General features: G+C 37.6%; 1 protein-coding gene across 14 annotated transcripts in view; it reads right to left on the reverse strand.

Moving 5' to 3' along the window:
• ANK2 (ankyrin 2) overlaps positions 1 to 22078 on the reverse strand; it is a 765621-nt gene that overhangs the window by 161474 nt on the left and 582069 nt on the right. For all 14 annotated transcript variants that reach the window (XM_049885478.1, XM_049885480.1, XM_049885477.1 and 11 more), the window contains one exon: positions 607 to 705. In XM_049885478.1, coding sequence (XP_049741435.1) covers positions 607 to 705 — 99 coding nt within the window. The remainder of the gene's footprint in view (positions 1 to 606; positions 706 to 22078) is intronic.

The raw sequence follows: 22078 nt of genomic DNA on the forward strand, positions 1-22078 counted from the left end.
AGGGAAAGCCATGTACTTTCTAAAATTCTTGCCCACTCCAACCTCTTCTCATCTCTAGATGCCCTGAGCTTTTTGAAATTGCATTCATTTTGAGCAATGGATTCAGTTTTTGCCATAATCACACTGACACAACCATGTGTCACAATTTGGGCTTCAGAAAACATGGACAGCTTTTTTAGTGACAGTTCCTTATGAAATTGTACTAACCTCATTACCTATGAACTATTTCTGATCATTAAAACTGCTCCTTTAAGGAATTTTTTTGGATTGTAACGAGGATAAAATATTGATGAAAACAGATGGGGAGCCTTTACTTTTACTTAATTTTAGAATTAAAAAAAATCTCCCCAAAGCTAAAGTATACCAAACTGATAGAAGCATGATTTCATGTGAAAGTAAACCTATGTGAATCCAAAAAAAAAGGCATAAACTCTACGTGCATGATCCTGGGCCATTTATTCATGGCTATTTTGCTGTGGAGCACAACAGTAACATGAACATTGCTAATGTATTTTAGACAAGGTAAGAGATATTCTTTGGGGCTTGATATAAAAAACATGGACATTAAGATCAAAGAACTGGGGCCTTTAGGGATGACAGCCTTACCTCAGTAGCAGTGCTCTGATTAGCTCCATTTTCCAGCAAATATTTGACAACATCAATGTGGTTTTCTTGGGCAGCCATGTACAAAGGAGTGAAGCCATTCTGAGGAAAAATAATAAAAAAAAAAATTTTAATCGGGGAAGAATACGAGAGAGGGAAAAAGAGAATACTATGTAGTAAACCTTAGAAATGATGAAACTATATAACTTACCCTCACGTTGAAGAAATCACATTTATAATTACCAGTCTCATACTAGACAAGGAACCCTGGTGGCATAGTGGTTGAGAGCTCGGCTCCTAAACAAAATGTCGGCAGTTTGAATCCACCAGCCACTCCTTGGAAACCCCATGGGGCAGTTTTACTCTGTCCTACAGGGTTGCTATGAGTTGGAATCAATTCAATGGCAAAGGTTTTTTAAAAAATATATATACTAGACAAAATCAAAGAGAAACAATTCCCATGTAAAATTCCTAAAGGATGACAAGAAAGGGACAGGGAGGAAATATATTCTTCTTTTCCTGTCTTCATTTCAGTATCAGAGACTCAAATTTCTCATCGCCTAACACTGAGTTAAAATGAAAGATTTTGAATTTTAATATCTATGAAATTATACAATAGATATAATTCTCTGTCTATATATAATATCTATGTATTATGTTGGAGCTACTGTTGCACAGTGGTTAAGCATTCAGCTGCTAACCAAAAGGTCAGCAGTTTGAATCCACCAGGTGCTCCTTGGAACCCTACGGGGCAGTTCTACTCTGTCCTATAAGGTCACTATGAGTCAAAATTGCCTCGATGGCAGTGACTTTGATTTTTTTGAGATATATTACACAAATATCTCTACATTTATCAATTCATAAACTATTTAAACAGACCACCATTATCTTAAATATATACAGTTTAGTTAGCAGCCTTAAAGGTATAAATTATTATTCATACCAGAAGAGGCTAGGAGAGAATGCAAAACTGATTGAAAATTTAAAAACCTGTATTTTAGTGTTCTAATTTAGGTATCTAGTTTATATTGGACATCTTTATGTTATTTTTTAAAAGTCAGACTGAAATTCTATAATTTTCACATTTATTCAATTATTTGTTAAAATCCAGGCACTGGTAGGTGCTGGGGATACAGTAATGAACAAAATAGACATATCTGTCCTCGGGGAACACACACTATGATAATATTATTAGGTCATCATAGAAAAAAAACTCTGACATTATAACATCTGAGTTTAAAATTAAAATTAAATCATCAAATTTACTTTTCATTAGATCCTTTGCACTATATAATACCTCTTTAAGAAAAAAAAACCCTACAAAACTATAATAATAAAGAAAACTTGTGAAATAATTCTTAGTGCTTTTTGGAAACCTAATAATTCTCTGAAAACCATATCATAATCTTAAACGTAGATGACTCCCTTAAAATTTTCACACCTTCATCAGAATAAGCAAAAACATAGATGAGAGTTAGGGATCTATAGTTTAAAAAAATGTAAAAGGAGAGAAAAATAGCTTTTTTGAAGTATTTTATTAAGCAAAATTCTTCTGTATACTTTGCATAAACCCAGACCCAGTGCTGTCTATTCAATTCTGACTCACAGCAACCCTACAGGACAGAGTAGAACTGCCCATCAGAGTTTCCAAGGAGAGCCTGGTGGATTTTGCATAAGTGTGAAAAATCAGTCAAAATGGCCAGGATCCAGCAAAAATATAGATACACAGTATATGAGTAGAACAAGTAAAGTCATTTTAAATTTAATTATAAAAGAAAATCTGCAGGCTTCAAACAATGGAGGAAACAAACTAAAATAGAAATATCAGAAAAGGAATAAATTAACAATATTGTAGGATTCAGGAATAACTTGCTAACTAGATAGCATATTTTAAAAAATACAACAAACAGGTGACATCTTGAGTATTTTAAGAACACTGAAGAGGTGGCGGAAGGATGGAATTAGAGAGTCAAAAGAAGGGAAATCCAGGATGGTTAAAAACAGTGAGTGGGTGTAGAATGGGGCTCTTTCATGACAAGTAAAAGGCAGGGATGGAAGGAACTTTTAATAGACTAAGACAATTTGCTAACATGCTTTGCTCCAAAGGAAGCTTGTAGATATAGCAGGAGAAAAGGAAATAGACAGTGATTGCTAGGTCAGCAAGGGAAAGGGGATGTACCTCCTCAGGCTGAGCAGGGCTGGGAATTCAGATGGCCAAGGGGATGTACCCACTCTTATCCTACACTTCCCTGGCTTCCAGGCCCTGCAGCAGGCCCAGAGCTACACAGAATCCCTCCCTAAGTGGCCCCAAGTATAAATCTAGTATTTACTGAGACATTTTCCTAGGGTTCATCCTCCTAAGGGTCTATTGCAATGCACACTCTGTGATAGGCTGAAAAATGGCCCCCAAATATGTCTGCATCTTAATCCTCAGAACCTGTGAATGCTATCTTATATGGCTAATGGGAATTTGAAGATGTGGTTAAGATCTTAAGATGGGAAGGTTTTATTGGATTATCTAGATGGGCACAGTGTAAATCACAAGCATCCCTGTAAGAGGGAAGCAGAAGTTCACAGAGAAGAGAAGATGCTACACTATTGGCTTTGAAGAAGGAGAATGGGGCCATGAGCCAAGGAATGTAAGAAATGCAACTCTAGAAGCTGGGAAGGCATGGAAATGGATTCTTCCCTAGTAGCTCCCAAAGGAAAAAGCCCGTCAACACCTTGGTTTTAGAAATGTAAAACTCATTTTTGATTTCAGACTTCCAGAATTTAAAATAAATAAATTTTTGTTGTTTTAAGCCATTGAGTTTGCAATAATTTGTTACAGCAGCAATAGGCAACTAATACACACTCCTAGAATTGTTTGCTAGGGAAGGTGCAGGTAAAACACAAAGAGAGGTTTTATGTGTGGGTTGGGGTATGCACACCCTTACACATGATGCCCTTGTGATGTGGATAGAGACAGGGATGGGAAGAAAAGAGGGACTGGCTGTAGGCTAGAGTCCCAGGGTTGGCCCTTGTGATGTGGATAGAGATAGGGATGGGAAGAAAAGAGGGACTGGCTGTAGGCTAGAGTTCCCCAGGATTGCCACTCCTCTCAGCCACAATGCAGCGTGGAATTCCAAGGATTCCCAGACATCTAAATTTGGACCTGTCATATTGTTATAGAGGTACGTTTGTCATGTAGAATGGGGGATGCTTATCTAACAGTTTCTTAGCTTGATATATATCTTTTAATTTTTAAAAATGTATTGTAAGAGGGCCTCTTTTGCACTCTTGCCCTGGGCCCTGCAAGTGTTAGAGGTTAGGGTTAGGGGTTAGGGTTAGAGTTGGACTCGAGTGGTAAAGGTAAGAAGAGGAAAAATCAAAACCTATGACACATTTCATATAAGAGGAAAAAGCAGTGATGGGTAAACATTAGGATCTTGGATACCATTTGTACGCCTTGTGCACAACCTCTGCATGCAAGGCTCCCAGCAGAGTTGTGGGTACAGATATGAAGAACAATAACAATAAAAATGATCTTCTGCAATATGCCATCCATTGTCCATTGTGAGAGATACTTGAGAATACATTGCCTCAAATTATGGTGAACACATTTCCCAGCTTGACTGAGACAATCTAAGTTTATGCATAGTATCCTGGAGCAATTATTAAAAGTGTCCTGGTTTGAATGATAAAGTATATGGTCTAGTACTACCTTTCATACTTAGAATAGCACTGCAACATTAGTCTTATTATCTCCAATCAAGCCGAAGTAGCTGACTCAAAGATTTAGTAACCAGGCCAAAGTCTCATAACTAATACGGGAGCTTGGTGTGATAGCCTTCAGTTGGAACTTTATCCGATAGAACAGTGATTCTCTGCCTAGCTGTGTGGCAGATTCTTTGGTGGAAACACTTAAGAATGCATAAGCCTAAGGCACTGATTCCCACCCTTAATGAGTAGGTGTCTCTGTGTGTGAAGCCCAATCATGTGCGTTTTTAAATAGCTCCATTTTGAAAATTGCCTTAAGAAATTTGTTACAGGCAATGCAGAACAATTGCGTGGTTTTAAGCAGGGAATAACATGATTATATTTGCATTCCAGAGAGCTCAGGCTGGAAAGCAAGGATGACTCGTTTGAGGGTATTAGAAGGTGAAAGTGGAAATAAATAAGAGGTTAAACAGCTTTTGCAATATTTGCAATTTGGAGTCCCCAGGTGGTGCAGATGGTTGACGTGTTGGCCTGTTAGCTGAAAGACTGGTGGTTTTAGCCCACAAATCAATACTAAAATCGATCTACTTCCCAAAAAATCAGCCACTGAAAACCCCACGGAGCACAGTTCTATTACGCACACATAGGGTTACCATGAGTTGAACTTGACCCTACGGCACCTGGTTACATAAAAGTTGAAGGAAACATGAGCATAGACAACACCTTAGCTGTGGAAAGAAGGGGTGTCATTTAGTGTTACAAAATGTGTGAAGAAGGCAATAAAGATTTACTAAAGGTCCTAAAGATGTAGGAAATTATTCTTTCTTTACTACCTGATGCTATTTAACAGGAGCTTTCCATTGGAGAACCTAAAGCATGCCTCTGGATAACAGGGACAGAGCACTGTGGCACATTAACAGAACAGTAAATTTTATAGGAAAGCATTTATCTTCACACATAAATAGATTAACAACACAGAATTATTGGCCTCTCTGTACATATATCCAGATGCTTTCCAATATACTAAGCGTCTCTTTTTTCTAAAATGGTCTAGTGGCATGTAGATAGGAAAACATACGTATTTTCTTCTTATTGGTATAGAACAATCAATGAGATCCACAGCCTAGGCTGTTATTTGGTGGGTCGAGGTGGGTACAGCATTACCAGTTGTTACAGTAGTTCTGATGTGACTGACAGGAGCTGATAGATGATATATATGTACATATAGATAGATAGACAGATGGACAAATATCTGCTGTCTAGTGGACTCTGACTCTTGGAGATCCTATGCACAATAGACTGAAACATTGCCTGATCTGTATCACCCTCATGACTGCCGGCATATTCCAGTCCATTACTGAGTGATTGTGGCAATTTGTGTCACTGAAGGTCTTCTTCATCCTCAGAGGCCCTCTACTTCACCAAAGAGGATGTTCTCCTCTAGGGATTGATCGCTTCTGATGATAAGCCCAAAGCAAGCGAGTTGGGTAACGTTCTGTCATGATCCATAAGGTTTTCATTGGCTAATTTTATGGAAGTAGATCACCAAGTCTTTCTTTGCTTATCCTTTCTTTACTTACTGAAAAATGTCTGCCATGGGTGATGCTGCTGGTATTTGAAATACACTGGTGGCATAACTCCCATCATCGTAACAACACACAAGCCACCACAGTACAACAAACTGACAGACAGGTGGTGGATAGGTGCCTCTATCAATTGGTTGTTAAATACTTTGAACATTACCTCTGTCCGTAATAAATTATAAATTATTTGTCATTCATTTAAATTTTCAACAAAAATATGTTTGGTGAGTTCAATGCTAGGAATTGTGATCAACTTTAGTAATTCAGAGATAAAAGACAAAGTTCCTGTTTATAAGGAGCTCACGGTCCAGAGGTCAAGAGAGACAAGTAGGCAAACTACTGAATTACATTTCAGTAAAAATAAAAAAAATTTTATTTTTTATAGATGGCACAGTGGTTAAGAGCTATGGCTGCTAACCAGAAGGTCGGCAGTTTGAATCTACCAGCCATTCCTTGGGAACCCTATGGGGCAGCTCTACTCTGTCCTATAGAGTCGCTATGAGTTGAATTGACTTGACAGCAATGGGTTTGTTTTTTTTTTTCATACACATTTATATAGTTAGGTTTTTTTTTTTAAATTATGTGTTGAATATAAAAAGAACATAAAAGGGCACAGAACTCACTAGGTAAGGAAATTATATCAGAAGGAAGTGATGTTTAACTGAGTCATGCAAACAGTGCTGTTAGACACTGAGCAGGAAGGGTATTTCAAACAGAGGGAACACCATCAGATGAGAAAACACAGAACACATGGGGACTTGTGAGTAATACAGCTAGGCAAAAGGGTTTGCAGCAGTGAGGTGGGGGGAGAGGAGGCTGAGACAGGCGAGGATCAGGCCCATCTGCCAAGCTGAGGAGTCTGAATTCCATTCTGAAGGCGTGGAGAGTCACCAAAGGGTCCCATCTGCATTTTAAAGAGATTACTATGCCAGGAGTGGGGAGGATGATGGATCAAGCCTTAGCCGGGAAGAGTGCAAAGAAGGCTTTCATAATAATCCAGATGAGAAGTGAGCGTTTAAAATATTACCGAGATTTTGGTATTTTAAAATGTAATTTAGTATTCATGTATATATCATACTTAACGCTTTCAAAGATTACAAGTGATTTCAGTTTGTCTGATTCATTAATCATTGATAATACTTCTCAGATTTATTAGAACTGATGGGTACTAATTGTAGTCACACTTTTTTCAAAACTTAGAAATTCTGGTGCATTTTAGAAAATTCAAATATTTAAAATATTACAAAAATTGTTGTCTTATATACATCAGTGCTATAACTAAACCCAAAACCAAACACATAGCCGTCAAGTCGATCCTGACTCATAGTGACCCTATAGGGCAGAGTAGAACTACCCCATAGGGTTTCTAAGGCTGTAACCTTTACAAAAGCAGACTGCCGTGGGAGAACCCGTGGAGCAGCTGGTGGGTTCGAACAGTTGACGTTTACGCTACCCAAAAACCAAAACCAAACCCGTTGCCGTCGAGTCAATTCTGACTCACAGCGACCCTGTATATCAGCCAGTCACAAACTCTCTGCAGCAACCAGGGACCTCTATTGCTGTTTACCCCACTAAGTTTGGGGTAATTTGTTATGTAGCAATGGCTAACTAACACAATGTCTAACAAGTCATACATGATCTGGTCCTGCCCTATCTTACCAACTACAATATGTACTACTCTTACCCTATATTGCTTCCTTTTCCTTTAGTAAAAAGAACTCATATCAATAGTTATTTTCAAACACTTTCAGTCATACAACACTCTTCAAATGCTATCTAACCCAGGAACGCCCAAAATAAAAGATTAAACATGGCTGTTCTGTTTGTTTAATCTTTTATTTTGGGGGTTTCTGGGTTAGATAGCATTTGAAGAGTGTTGTATGACTGAAAGTGTTTGAAAATAACTATTGATATGAGTTCTTTTTACTAAAGGAAAAGGAAGCAATACATGGCTACTCTGAGGAAACCCTGGTGGTGTAATGGTTAAGTGCTACGGCTGTTAACCAGGAGGTCGGCAGTTCAAATCCACCAGCGCTCCTTGGAAGCTCTATTGGGCAGTTCTACTCTGTCCTATAGGGTTGCTAGGAGTCGGAATCGACTCACAGCAGTGGGTTTGGTTTGGTTTGGGCTCTGTTTGAAGGAGAGCTGAGTGGCGCTAAAGGTTAAGCGCCTGACAACGAGCCAAAATGCTGGCGGTTTGAACTCACTCAGAGGCTCCTTGGAAGACTGTCCTGGCGATTTGCTGATGTCACAGCCTTGCGATCTTATGGGGCAGTTCTCCTGTGTATACATGGGTCACCATGAGTCAGAGATGACTCAATAGCAACTAACAACAACAACAACAGCAGTGTATGAAATTGGTTGAATTATAACTGTTCAGCAACGTCTTTTCCATTCTCGAACGATGAGGGCAATGGTTTTTAAACTGTGTTGTGTCACAAAGAAGTATATCAGGGATTATTCTTGTAGAATGGTATGTTTTAGGACCTATCACTGTTTGAAAGCATAAAGACAAAGCAGCTGTCCTCATGATGTTTTGCAATAAAAAAAGGATTAGATCTTTGAATTAATAAGAATGGGTCAGGTAGGTAACTTGTGTATTTTTGCCTAGATGAAGCAGTTTATAGCTTAGGAAAATTTGAAAACTACAGCTCTCCATCTTTACAATAATCTTAATTCCATGGGTCATTTGCCAGTTTTCTAAGAGTAATACAAATGTTCTCCATATGTACTGAAAAACATAGCTGATGAATTAATTACACAACTTCAACAGCAGAAAAATGGGAGTTATGTTTATAGATAGCTCCTGGTTTGAACTTATTAAAAGTAGAATTTCCCTTTTAAAGAAGCATTCTGCCTTTTGCAGGCAGATCAGCAACAAGATTTAGACTTTGTCACAGAGCAGAATTCATCAGAAGTCTTACCCATGATATCTGAGGAGGCTCTTCATCACACACCAGTTAGCGCTGGTTGGGAATTACTAATCTAGTTACCATGCCAAATGCTATGTATTGTCTTCTGCTGAATTAGCATTCTGAGCGATAAGGCTGGGGTGCATCCCAAAATTATCACCTAGCTTTAACATCAGGATGATTCGAATCATTTCTCTAAATATATCATGAATGCGCAGCTGCAAAGGATGTAAAAAGCAATAGGTACTAATTGTAGTTACAAAAATAAAGACTATGTTGTGTACTCTGGGGGTGTAATTAGGGCAAAAGAACAAAAGATAATGACTATACACTTGCTTGGTAGTTAAGAAGGCATTTTATTAATTACAATGTCATACAAATTTTCTCAGATGATCCAAATTTGACAATTTTTACCAGGGTTAGGATATTATGAATATTTTAACCTCCATCACCTCTCTGAAGGTCCTCTTGAAAGGTTATAGTTGAACGATCAAACATTAAAATGATTCATGTTCTAAGTCCTTCTAGGGAGGTTAAGCTTTACTGTTTACTGTGCTATCTCGTTTCATCCCTACAACTACCATGTTTACGAATGAGCCTGTGGCTCATAGTCCTTCACCCAAAGACATGCCCACAAGTGGAGGGGACATGATCTGAACCCTAAAGGACCCCAAACTTAGTTCCCTTTCTACTCCCCACAGCAGTACCCTTCGACCAGGATCTGATTGCCTCAGAGAACAACCACATTTTTACCCAACAGTTGGACAAGTATTTGCCTAGTGTAATTATAGAACTTTCATGACCTGCTTAATGAAGAATGTCAAAGAGTGCTTCTACAGTATAAGGATTCTCCAGTTTTTTCTTTCCAGTAGGTAAGAAATTTAAGTTGATGGTAGTGAAAAGAGAGAAGGGTATACATTTTATATGTTATTTAGGTATAACAGCCCAGTGAGATAAGGAATGTTCTCTTTATTTGACTTAAGAAATTAACATTCACAGGAATAAGAAGCATGCCTAAAGTGTCACACCACTTAAAATATGGAGGTGGGATTTGAACCAAGCACCACCAATTGTCACTGAGTCAATTCAATTCATGGCAACCCTTGTGTGTCAGAGTAGAAATGTCCTCCACAGGGTTTTCAATGGCTGATTTATTGGGAAGCTTATCACCAGGTCTTTCTTCTGAGGTACCTCTCAGTGGACTCATATCTCCAAACCTTCTGTTAGCAGCCAAGCACGTTAACTGCAACATCCAGGAATTCCATACATTATTCTATCATGTGCAGCAGATTTGACAGGTAGTATTCAATCATGTCTGAGTACTGCTAGCAATCAGAAACATTGCTGAAAATACTATACTCCCATTGGGCCTACCATGATCTTAGTTTTTATCTCCTATGGATAAACATTTGAACTATTTTATAAATTTCAAGTTACTTACTCCAGGTCTATACTATAAATAGACCAATCCAATTTAACCTTCCTAAAAGCTGTTTTCAGAAAGCTGCTTTTCTACATTGTAATTTTACTTATCATGACTGAAGACCCATTTCTAGAGACCATGAATGATGATCAAGACCCTTTATACCAGATGAGCCATGTTACCCAGAAAGTCATATGAAGACAACACCTTAATATATATTCTGATGTTGTTCTAGGCCAGCTTGTCTCACCAATATTCTACACTCAGTATGCTTACTTCTACCTCCTAGCATTGTTGTTACTAACTTTCCTGTCTGGAAAGCCTTCCCTTTCATTTCCCCTGTGAAGACCTTATCCACCTTCACTGCTTGACTCAAGTCTTCCATAAAGTTTTTCATTAAGTAAACCAGTTGCTATTGAGTCCGTTCCAACTCACGCCAACCCCATGTGTGTCAGAGCAGAACTGTGCTCCACAGGGCTTTCGATGGCTAATTTTTCTGAAGTAGACTACGAGGCCTTTCTTCCAATGTACCGCTAGGTGGACTTGAACCTCCAAGCTTTCAGTTAGCAGCTGACCATGTTAACTATTTGCCCACTCAAGGAATACTTTCATTAACTAAGTCTCACCAATTCGGACCTTCCTTTCTAGTATACAGCCTATTGCATATAATTTAGTATTGAATCATACACTGTCTTCTGTGGTCTGCATTTGTTTCTTGTGTGCTCGTCTTCACTTTGTAAGTAACCTGTACTCTTCTAACAGTTTACTCTTGGCTTTATTTTCCTCGGTTTAAAATTTAAATTCGATAGGTTATTTACTACTCCGTGATTCTACAAAGGACTTGAAGTGGCTGGTGATGTTTTATTTCCTTTCACCTAACTCCAAAATCCTGAAAACGTTTATCTCCATGTTTCACGTTGCAAAAATAAATAAATACCTCATTAATGTAACTGTTAAGGTATGACTGAGTAACTATATTGTTTACAGGCTTTGGGTGTGTAAACAAAATAACAAGAAAGCAAATGAATTTTAAAAAAATCATAGAGAAAGCAAATTAAAAAGCAAATGAAATCTTTAAAACAAAGGAAACAAAAATTTTAAGTGATATATACAAGATAGAGTAGCAAATATTTGTTGATACCCACTAAGGATCATTTTCCTTTCTTAAAAGTATCCTGGGTTGTCATTAGGCTAACTATGCTTCCCCACATAGTTCATGTAATTCCCATGAAGTGCAAGCTTCCTCCTCTTCCCTAGCTCCAGACATGGCACCAGATAACTTAAGCTAATAAATGCCTTTCATTTTCTTGGATACAATAACTGGTTCAAACAAATTTGGGCAAGAGAAAAATTATGCATTCTAACTGTGGTGTTGGTGAAGAATATTTAATATACTGTGCGCTGCCATAAGAACAAACAAATCAGTCTTAGAAGAAATAGGATCAGAAGGGAGGATGGCAAAACTCCCACTAGCTTACTTCAGATACATCATCAGGAAAGACCAATAGCTAGAAAAGGACGTCATGTTTGGTAAAGTAGTGGGTCAACGAAACCCTCAATGAGGTGGAATGACACAATATCTACAACAATGAACTCAAACATAACAACAATTACAAAAATGGCATAAGACTAAGTAAGCAACGTTTCGTTTGTGATACATATGCTCACTATGATTCGGAGCTGACTCGACAGCGACTAACAACAATGACAATCAGTCAAATTCTGAATTCTCTTCTGGAAATCTGGGGCAGATATACTCCCTTTTCTTTGACTCTGAACAAGAAACAGTGTGGCTCTATTCCTGCAGGGGGTGGCTATCTTAGGTTCACAGGGAAGCCAGCCTTAGACTGAAGCTGGCACTGCAGAAATCATGGCAAAGAGAAAGAATCTTATTCCTTGATTACGAATGAGCTACTGAAAAAAAAAAAAAAAAATGACCTGGAGCTCGCTTCACCTATTTGAACTTCCTATTTGTAAAACCCAAAGAAGTCCTTTTTAAGAAAATTTACCCACATATGAGCTGAATTTTTTCTTATTTGCAAATGAAGGTATTCTAATTGCTATGAATAGCTATATCAAAACATCTCATACTACTGTCATTAGTTTAAAATAAAGCGTTTTTTTTTTTTTAATCTGGAACGTATGACAATGAATATCACAGATAATAAAAGTACAAAAGGCATAATTTACTGTTGGTATGTTTGAAATATATTATTCAGTGACCCTAGGAAATACCTGCAGAGAAAAATCTAAAAGAGATTTTCAAGAATGAGGTTAATTTACAAAGCAAGAGGGAATGTGTTCCCTCCACAAGCAAATACATCGACTTCTGGGTATAACTCATTGCCATTGAGTTGATTCTGACTCATAGTGACCCTAGAGGACAGAATAGAACTGCCCCATAGGGTTTCCAAGGCTGTAAACTTTTTACAGAAGCCGACTGCCGCATCTTTTTCTCACTGAGTAACTAGTGCGTTCAAATCGCAGACCCTTTGGTTAGCTGCTGAGTGCTTGTACCACTGTGCCACCAGAGCTCCTTCTTCTGGGAATAGGTCCATGACATTGAGAACATCGAGTCAATAACAATCACTGTACAGTGCTTTCATTTTCCCCCAACAGAACAAAATCTATAAAACTTACAGAATTACTTTGATATTAAAGCCACAGTACTGGGTTAACTGGAACCCAGTAGCACAGCGGCTAAGAGTTCAGGCTGCTAACCAAAAGGTCAGCAGTTCCAATCTGCTAGCTGCTCCTTAGAAACCCTATGGAGCAGTTCTAACCTGTCTTATAGGGTCTCTATGAGTCAGAATGGACTCAATGGCAACGGGTTTGGTTTTTTTTGGTTTACTGGTTTACTTGGTTATTGTTTTATTATTTTGAAATCAACTAAATATATTTAGGATCAAGTAATTTTGACTCCAGATTCAAACATTTAGAATAAGCAATGTCTCTTTTACTTCTTTCACACATTATAATAACCCACCCAGTGCCGCCGAGTCGATTCCAACTCATAGTGACCCTATAGGACAGAGTAGAACTGTCCCATAGAGCATTATAATAGGAAAAAAAAAAAAAAGATGACTTAATAGCTTCCTTATTTCTATCCAACTGTCTTTGAGAAAACAAAACACTGCTCCAAGTCTTTAAAGACATAGCTAACAAAACGTTATATAGTTCATTTGGACCACATCATCTAAAGCCACATTTTCCATAGCCCTGTCAACAACTGCAACTAGTAGCCTTGGCTTTGCTAATAAATATAGAAGGCAATAGTATTGTATTAAAAAAAAAAAAAAAAGTCCTAAGAAATACATCCAGAAAGACTAAATTTTAATAAAATGAAATTACTGCTTCCTTCAACAATGTCAACCATTTTTTGCCATTTAATGATTATTGTTAAACCGATATTTTGTATGCGAATTCAGCAATTAAAACTTATAGTCTGAGGGAATGCAGACACACAAACTCATAGACACACTCCATTGGCTTTAAATTTTTTTTTCTTAAATTTCCGAAGCAAAAATTTCCTTTTCTTTGATTTCAAAATATTTGCTGTACATTTTCTCAGTCTTCTCAGTCACTTGATAGTAGTGAGAATTCTTACTATTCTTACCCCTTTTCTGATGAAAAATTTTGGATATAATAACAGTCCCATTTCTTACATTACACATATTCTACCAATGGGAATTAGAACATTAAAACAAGACTTGGGGATACAAACAGGTTCAGTAATGTCTGAGCAGCAGAGCAGTTTAAGGACAATGCTGGCCTTAATATAGATCTCTTCCTTTACTAAGTGCCGGTTTTCTCTGTGCTGACTCTTATTCACGCTCTTTTTAAAGCTGCTAAAGAGTCAGAGCAGATGGTGCTCCCAGGCCATGCTGAGCCAAAAAAGGGAAATAGGCTCATTAAAATGACTAGCCCCAAGGGATCTACTCAATATTTGTTGTTGTTGTTAGGTGCCATCGAGTCGGTTCCGACTCATAGTAACCCTATGCACAACAGAACGAAACACTGCACGGTCCTGTGCCATCCTTACAATCATTGTTATACTTGAGCTCATTGTTGCAGCCACTGTGTCAATCCACCTTGTTGAGGGTCTTCCTCTTTTCCACTGACCCTGTACTCTGCCAAGCATGATGTCCTTCTCCAGGGACTGATCCCTCCTGACAACATGTCCAAAGTATGTAAGACGCAGTCTCGCCATCCTTGCCTCTAAGGAGCATTCCGGCCGCACTTCTTCCAAGACAGATTTGTTTGTTCTTTTGGCAGCCCATGGTATATTCAATATTCTTCACCAACACTACAGTTCAAAGGCGGTAACTCTTCTTTGGTCTTCCTTATTAATTGTCCAGCTTTCACATGCATATGATGGTATTTTCAGTCACTCAATATTTAGCAGTTGCTTAACACATTCTAGTCCTCAACTTGCCAAGGGCATAACCTCAGAGAATGACTATTGTCAATGTGTCAACAGAGACAACACATGGCACCTTTCAGTCACATATCTAGGTTTAGTGTCCTTTGAAGTATTTTATATATAATAGATACCTTGAAAAGCATTTGCATTCACAAGGGATTTAAGGCTACTTAAAACATTTTATATATGCATATAGTACACATATATTTATACAGTCAAGATAAAATTACAAAGGTGGACCTAAATAAACTTTAATTACACAGATTTAATGGTAATATAAGGAGTCTTGGAGTTAGAATCAACTTGATGGCAATGAGTTTGGTTTTTGGTGACACAATGCTTAAGTACTCAACTGCTAAAAGAAAGATCTGTGGTTAGAACCCACAAGCCAACTAGCAGGAGAGAAGACCCTGTGATCTGCTCCCATAGAGGTTACAGACTAGGAAACCCTATGAGGGCAGTTCTACTCTGTCATATAGGGTTGCTATGAGTCTGAATAGACTCCACAGCACACAGCACACAGCACACAACAACAAAGTAGTAGTATAAGCAGAACTCAGAATAAAGTAGGTACAATAATTGAACCCTTGGATTCTGGCAACCACTGAAAGAAGGGAAATGCGATAGATGACAATATTTTTCATATTTCTGAAGAAAAGGAAACAACATTTGTTTGCTATTTAGAATGTTGATTTCATACAAACAACAGAGAACACATACGAGTTGGTCGTCTAAATGTCCCTGGTGCTAGTTCTTGGAAGAGTTCTCTCAGGTAATACACATGTTTAGGAAGGCTAGCAGTCAAACGAGGGTGAGCTCCAGTCGAGGGGAATAAACTCTGATATGAGGTGGCAAGGTTGATTCATGCTACTCCTGAAAACCAGAATGTGACATATCCTCACTGAGACAGAGCCTGCCTCGCTCCCACCCAGAGGTAACTATGACAAAATTTTCTTCAGTATATGTCTTCGATCCACTCAGAAGATCTTGATGCATAGAGTTCTGAATCCCAAAGTATAAAAGGTACAATTTGGACCCAAACAATTTTAAGGTAAGATATTACCCCTCAAAACTCATCCAGAAAAGAACACACTCCCTATCCTTCCATTAAAAATCAAATTTTAAGCCAAAATATATCCTGATGATCTTGCCTGATACATCAGCTTCAAAATGTAACCAGAAACAACCAACGGGGCTGACTTATGAGGTGTGTTTTGTGGCAGCTGCCTGTCCAAAACAAAAATTGTCATGGCCGTTGAGATGATACCTCTTATTATGCTTTCAAATGATAATGTCTTACTGGGCCTAGATGCAAAAGAATTTATTTCTAGTTTGCGTTCATAAGGCATTGTCACTGGCACTGAAAAAGATTCTTATGTTTCTTTTAGTTGAGACAAATGAGTATTTATCAATTCATCTAAGTCCATAATCAGGTTGTTTTTTTTGAACATTTTACGGTGCTTTTTTTAAGTGAAAGTTTACATAGCAAATTAGTTTTCCGATCAATGATTCTCACGCTAATGATTCCGTGACATTGGTTGCAATCCCAGCAATGTGTCAGCACTCTCCCCATTTTCTGGGTTCCCCTTTCCATTAGTCCAGTTTCCCTGTCCTCTCTGCCTTCTCATCTTTAGTTCTGGGCTATCTGTAACACGTGCTTCTTCTAATCAGCTTTATAGGCCCTGATCCAAATCTGTGATACCAAAAAAAAATGTATATGTTGCTAACCATTAAAGATGAAACTACTTTAGATATTTTCCTCTGCTGCTGTCCCCAGATAATAATGATCTCTTAACAATAATGAACAATTGGCCAAAATAAAAGATGATGCTCTTCTCAATTCATATTCCAAACCATTTCTTTCATCTTCAATAATTTAAATAGGTAATACAAGTATGTCTGATGATGCAATGGTTTGCGCTCGACTAGTAACCTAAAGGTTGGTGTTTCAAATCCACCCAGGGGCAACACAGAAGAAAGGCCTGGTGATCTGCTTCCATAAAGATTACAGGCAAGAGTGAAACAAGTCAATCACAAAATGGAGAAATACTGTATGAGGCCACTATTATAAAAACTCATGAAAAGGTTTACACACAAAAATAAACAATCTTTGATGGCTACGAGGGTAGGGGAGGAGTGGGGAAGGAAAAACACTAAATAGACAATGGATAAGTGGTAACTGATGAAGGGTAAGACAGCACACAATACTGGGGAAGCCAGCACAACTTGACCGAAGCAAGGCCATGGAAGCCTCATAGACACATCCAAACTCCCTGAAGGACTTAATTACTGGGCTGAGGGCTGGAGACCATGGTCTCGTGGGACATCTAGCTCAATTGGCATAATACAGTTTAAAAAGAAAATGTTTTACACCCTACTTTGGTGAGTAGCATCTGAGGTATTGGAAGCTTGGGAGCAGCCATCTAAGATACTTCACTGGTCTCATCCTGTCTGGAGCAAGGGAGAATGAAGAAAACCAAAGACACAAGGGAAAAATTAGTCCAAAGGACTCATGGACCACAACTACCACAGCTTCCACCAGACTGAGTCCAGCACAACTAAATGGTGTCTGGCTCCCATCATCAACTGCTCTGACAGGGATCACAATAGAGGGTCCCAAACAGAGCTGGAAAAAAATGCAGAATGAAATTCTAACTAAAAAAAAAACAAAGAAACAGACTTATTGGTCTGACAGAGACTGGAGTAACCCCAAGAGTATGGGCCCCGAACACTCTTTTAACACAATACTGAAGTCATTCCTGAGGTTCAGCCTTCAGCCAAAGATTAGATAGGCCCATAAAACAAAACAAGACTAAATGGACACACCAGCCCAGGAGCAAGGACTAGAAGGCAGAAGGGGATCTGGAAAGCTGGTAATAGGGAATCCAAAGTCGAGAAGAGAAGAGTGTTGACATGTCATAGGGTTGGCAACCAATGTCACAAAACAATGTGTGTATTAATTGTCTAATAAGAAACTAATTTGCTCTGCAAACCTTCATCTAAAGTACAAAAAAAAAAAAAAAGATTACAGCCAAGAACACCCTAGAGACCAGTTCTACTCTATAACAAGAGCTGCCATGAGATGAAATCGACTCAGTGACAATGGGTTTGGGTTTTGTGTTTGTTTTTTAATGTGCCAGCCACTGTCCTAACCTAATCAGTGTACATACAATAGCCCATTTAATCTTTATATCAATGCTACATAGAAAAAGTTATTATTTTTATTTTACAGATGGGGAAATGGAGTCATGAGAAGGTCATACAAATAGAAAGAAATAGGGTAGGGGCTTGTCACCACTACACCACATAATTCGCTGAAGTCTGCATCTTTACATGTAGCATTTCTGGGCTAATTAAACATATTTTATTGCATTCCCTCTCTTGTTAAGAAATGGAATGGGATTTGCCCTGCCCCTGTGTTTTTGTCCACTTAGTGATGTCTTTATTTTGCTCTCCACTAAAACGATATTCCTTTGTTTTTCATGTTAGTGTCAAGGTTTTGTTTCACTGCTTATATCTCCTGCTACTTTTGTTTTCAAGGCAATATGTCACTTAAGATTTTAAAAGGAAGAAGATTGTACCAAGTTATGTTCAGACAGCATGCAAGAGAGCCTCTTCTACAATCGGATAGTTAATGAAAGTCTCTTGATGCCTGTTATGGATTGGATTGTGTCCCCAAAAACATGTGTTGTGAATCCTAACCTCTATGTCTGGGTTATAAGCCCATTTGGGAATGAGCTGCCTTTGTTATGCTAATGAGACAGGATGAGTGTAGGATGTGTCTTAAGTCAATATCTTTTGAGACATAAAAGAGATTACACAAGCATGTAAGGAGCAGAGATGGGGGCAGAGAGATGCCAAGCCACATGAAGATTTCCCAGGAGCAGAAGCTCAAAGAGACAAGGCCCTTCCTCCAGAACTGACAAAGAGAGAAAGCATTCCCCTAGAGCCGGCACCCTGAATTCGGACTTCTAGCCTCCTAACTGTGAGAAAATAAATTTCAGTTTGTTAAAACCACCCACTTGCGCTATTCCTGTAATAGCAGCTCTAGATAACTAAGACAGTGTCATTGTTGGTTCATATGTCTTTTGAATTCTGAAAATCACTTTAATGATTTTAAAGGACTGCTGTTTTGCAAATGAAAAGATGTTCACTTTAACAATGATATGACTCTGTGACCTTTTAAAATTATTAAACAAATATATATATATATAATCTCAATGATTTAGAAAGAACCAAATATATAATTGAGTTCAGTTATTCAACTTCTGATGAAACTCTTCCTGTGCTTCACAAATCTAATTTCATAATCCTAATCTACTATCCTTAGATATGACACTTATCACTTCAACTGTTCTAGTATTAACTTTTTTTTTTAGGAGAATAATTCATTTCAACCTTCAGACTGAAAAATCCTAATCTACTATCCTTAGATATGACACTTATCACTTCAACTGTTTTAGTATTAACTTTTTTTTTTTAGGAGAATAATTCATTTCAACCTTCAGACTGAAGAAAACCTCAGCCAAAAATCATGAAGGGACAATTTTATGATGTATGGTATAGAATTATGCAGGATCTTAATACATTGGACTGTCTGTTGAAATAATCACATGCTCTGTTTATAACCTTTTTGTCTTTTCGTTTTCATTCATGTTCTTTCTATTTTTTCTCTCTCTTTCTTTCCAATACATTGGTTGGGGTTCAGGCGCAGTGTTGAATAGTATCACTAGTAACAAGAATTATTTTCTCATTACTGGCTTAAAAAAAAAAAAAAAAGTGCTTCTAATGTTTCACCATTTAGCCTGATGTGTGCAGTTTTGTTTTGTATATTTGTTCTGGAAGTAGCCTAATATTTCCAGTTGGCTAAGGTTTTTTTTTTTTATGCCATTAAATTTTTAAAGTAAGTCCATTGATTTAAAGATATATTTAAATGCATTATCTAAAATACCTTAAACATTAGAGAGAAAAGATACATTATAGCAGAGAATTATACTGACCCATAAAAATACCACCGATCAGTCCTTCTCATGCCTTGTTCGTGAGACAGCTGGGAAGATACTACGGACCTGCCCAAATGGTAGATGTAGCACTGAACAGTCTATACATAAAATAAGCCGACCCAAATAGATTAAGAACATTGGATATTTTTTAAACAGCAATTTAAACTTGTCCCTTCAAACCTTCAGACTTGTGACTTTAGCCTCATTGATACCTTGTATCATACTGATGGTAGAGTTGAGACACTTCAAAAGACTTTTTTCTATTGTGCCACAAGCAAATGTGAACACAGTTGTTTTTATGATTATGATATTCTATTTATATTTTCCTTTATTTGGAATTATCTTTTGAAAGTGATTTTCAAAAAAAATTATTTGGCAAAAACCGTATTTTGTTAATTTTATTTCAATTTTCATCATTCAGAATCTCCAAGATGAAAATCCTCATTTTTTTTTTCCATCGACTCTCGGGGACCAACGTCTTTAAAATAAGTGTCCTGACTATTAAATTACTTAAAGCTCTGTAGATATTCATGTTTAGGATAATGCAATTTCACACATCCAAAGAAGTGAAAAAAGCCAGTCACATGGCCTACAGATTTCACTCTTAGTGAAAAACACCCATTTCCACTGAGTCAATTCTGACTCAACAACCCTATAGGACATAGTAGAACTGCTCCCATAGAATTTCCAGGGAGCACCTGGTGGATTTGAACTGCCAACCTTTTGGTTAGCAGCCATAGCACTTAACCACTACGCCACCAGGGTTTCCTCACTTTTAGTAGCATTCCCTTAACCTACATCAATGAACTGACTCTTCACTCTGCTAATAACAGTCAGCGATGAGCATGCAGAAGGGCTGGCTATGCATAGATGCACCATCACTCAGTTCTGTAATAGCGATTGTTAGTAATCATCGAGTCTTATAATCGCCAGGCATTGTTCTAAGTGTTATACTGGATTAACTAATTTAATCCTCACAACAGCCCTGTGAGGGAGGCACTATTATTATGATTCCATTTAACAGATAAGGAAACTGAGGCACAATTACATGGGTAGAAAATAGAAGAACTGGCATTTGAACTCTAGGATTTGACAACCATTTATCAGAGTTTGTGTTCTTATCTACTACTCTGTGTTGCCTGGAAACCCTGGTGGTGTAATGGTTAAGTACTACGGCTGACCAAGAGGTCGGCAGTTCAACTCCACCAGGTGCTCCTTGGAAACTCTATGGGGCAGTTCTATTCTGTCCTATAGAGTCGCTATGAGTCGGAATTGACTCGACGGCAGTGGGTTGGTTGCTTGGTTGGTTATGTTGCCTACCTCAGGCAAGGTCAAAAGGGATTAAAGGCAATTTTAATTTCTTAAAAACCACTATTCTACTTCATTGCTTTCAGAGTAGAAGTAATAATAGAATAACCAGAAATACCAATTACAATACAAAAATAAGTAGCTACAGTTAATAGAGTAATATATTTGCTTGAAAATTTATATTTACCCTGTTCACTGAATTATTGGGTAGTACGTATCTTCCTAATTAAGAGAGAGAAATTCATAGTAAAGATATTGGCTAGAATAAGACTTGAAAAATAATTCTAAGAAATAACGAAATACGAAACTTTGAGTAAATTAGGATATAATATAGAGGCTAATTTTCATTTTTCAAGAGCAAGTATGTAATTAATCAATATTTGCTCTTTAAATAAAATCACTGTGGATCCATGGCTAACTGCCTAAACTCTCAGTTTACTCTCTGTAAAAGGGAAAAAGCAATGCCTAGTCCCTATGCAAATTATGTAACAAGGAGTAAAGAACTATTCTTTTGTGATTTTCAGAGTTTTAGATACACATAAATAGAAAACTGTATTAAGAAACAATAAAGATGTAATCACTGATGAACTGTCATAATCTAGTATGAAGAGAATTTAACTGCAAAGAAAGGAACCAGAAAAAATATAAACTCTGAGGAAGGGCATGGTAGTTGGCAATTGAAGGAGGAACTAAACGTTTTGTTTTGTATACTTTTTGCATTTTTTCAACCATTTAAAATGAGAATATATTTGTATTACTTGTGAAGTTAAGACAGACAGATAGATACAGATAATCTAAACATATGGAGCATTTAATAAGGTATAAGAAGACAGGGCTTACCAATACAATATGACTTTGGGCAAGACTGTTGAACTCTTTCGACTTCAGGAACCTATAGCAAGTGCTACAGACATGTTCTGAAAAAGTCCCTTCTAGTTCTAAATGAAAATAATTTAGTGGAGAGCCTAAAATGTGGAGACTGTAAGGGTTCACATCCCCAAAACAAAGCAAAATGTTCAAGAATTCATTAACGAGAAACTTATCGTCAAAATAATTAAAATACTGTCCACATCTAATTGCCACTGGAATGTTTGTTAAAAAACAAGGCACTAAACTAAGCTAAC

The sequence above is a fragment of the Elephas maximus genome, chromosome 5, assembly GCF_024166365.1.
Source record: "Elephas maximus indicus isolate mEleMax1 chromosome 5, mEleMax1 primary haplotype, whole genome shotgun sequence".
Lineage (NCBI taxonomy): Eukaryota > Metazoa > Chordata > Mammalia > Proboscidea > Elephantidae > Elephas > Elephas maximus.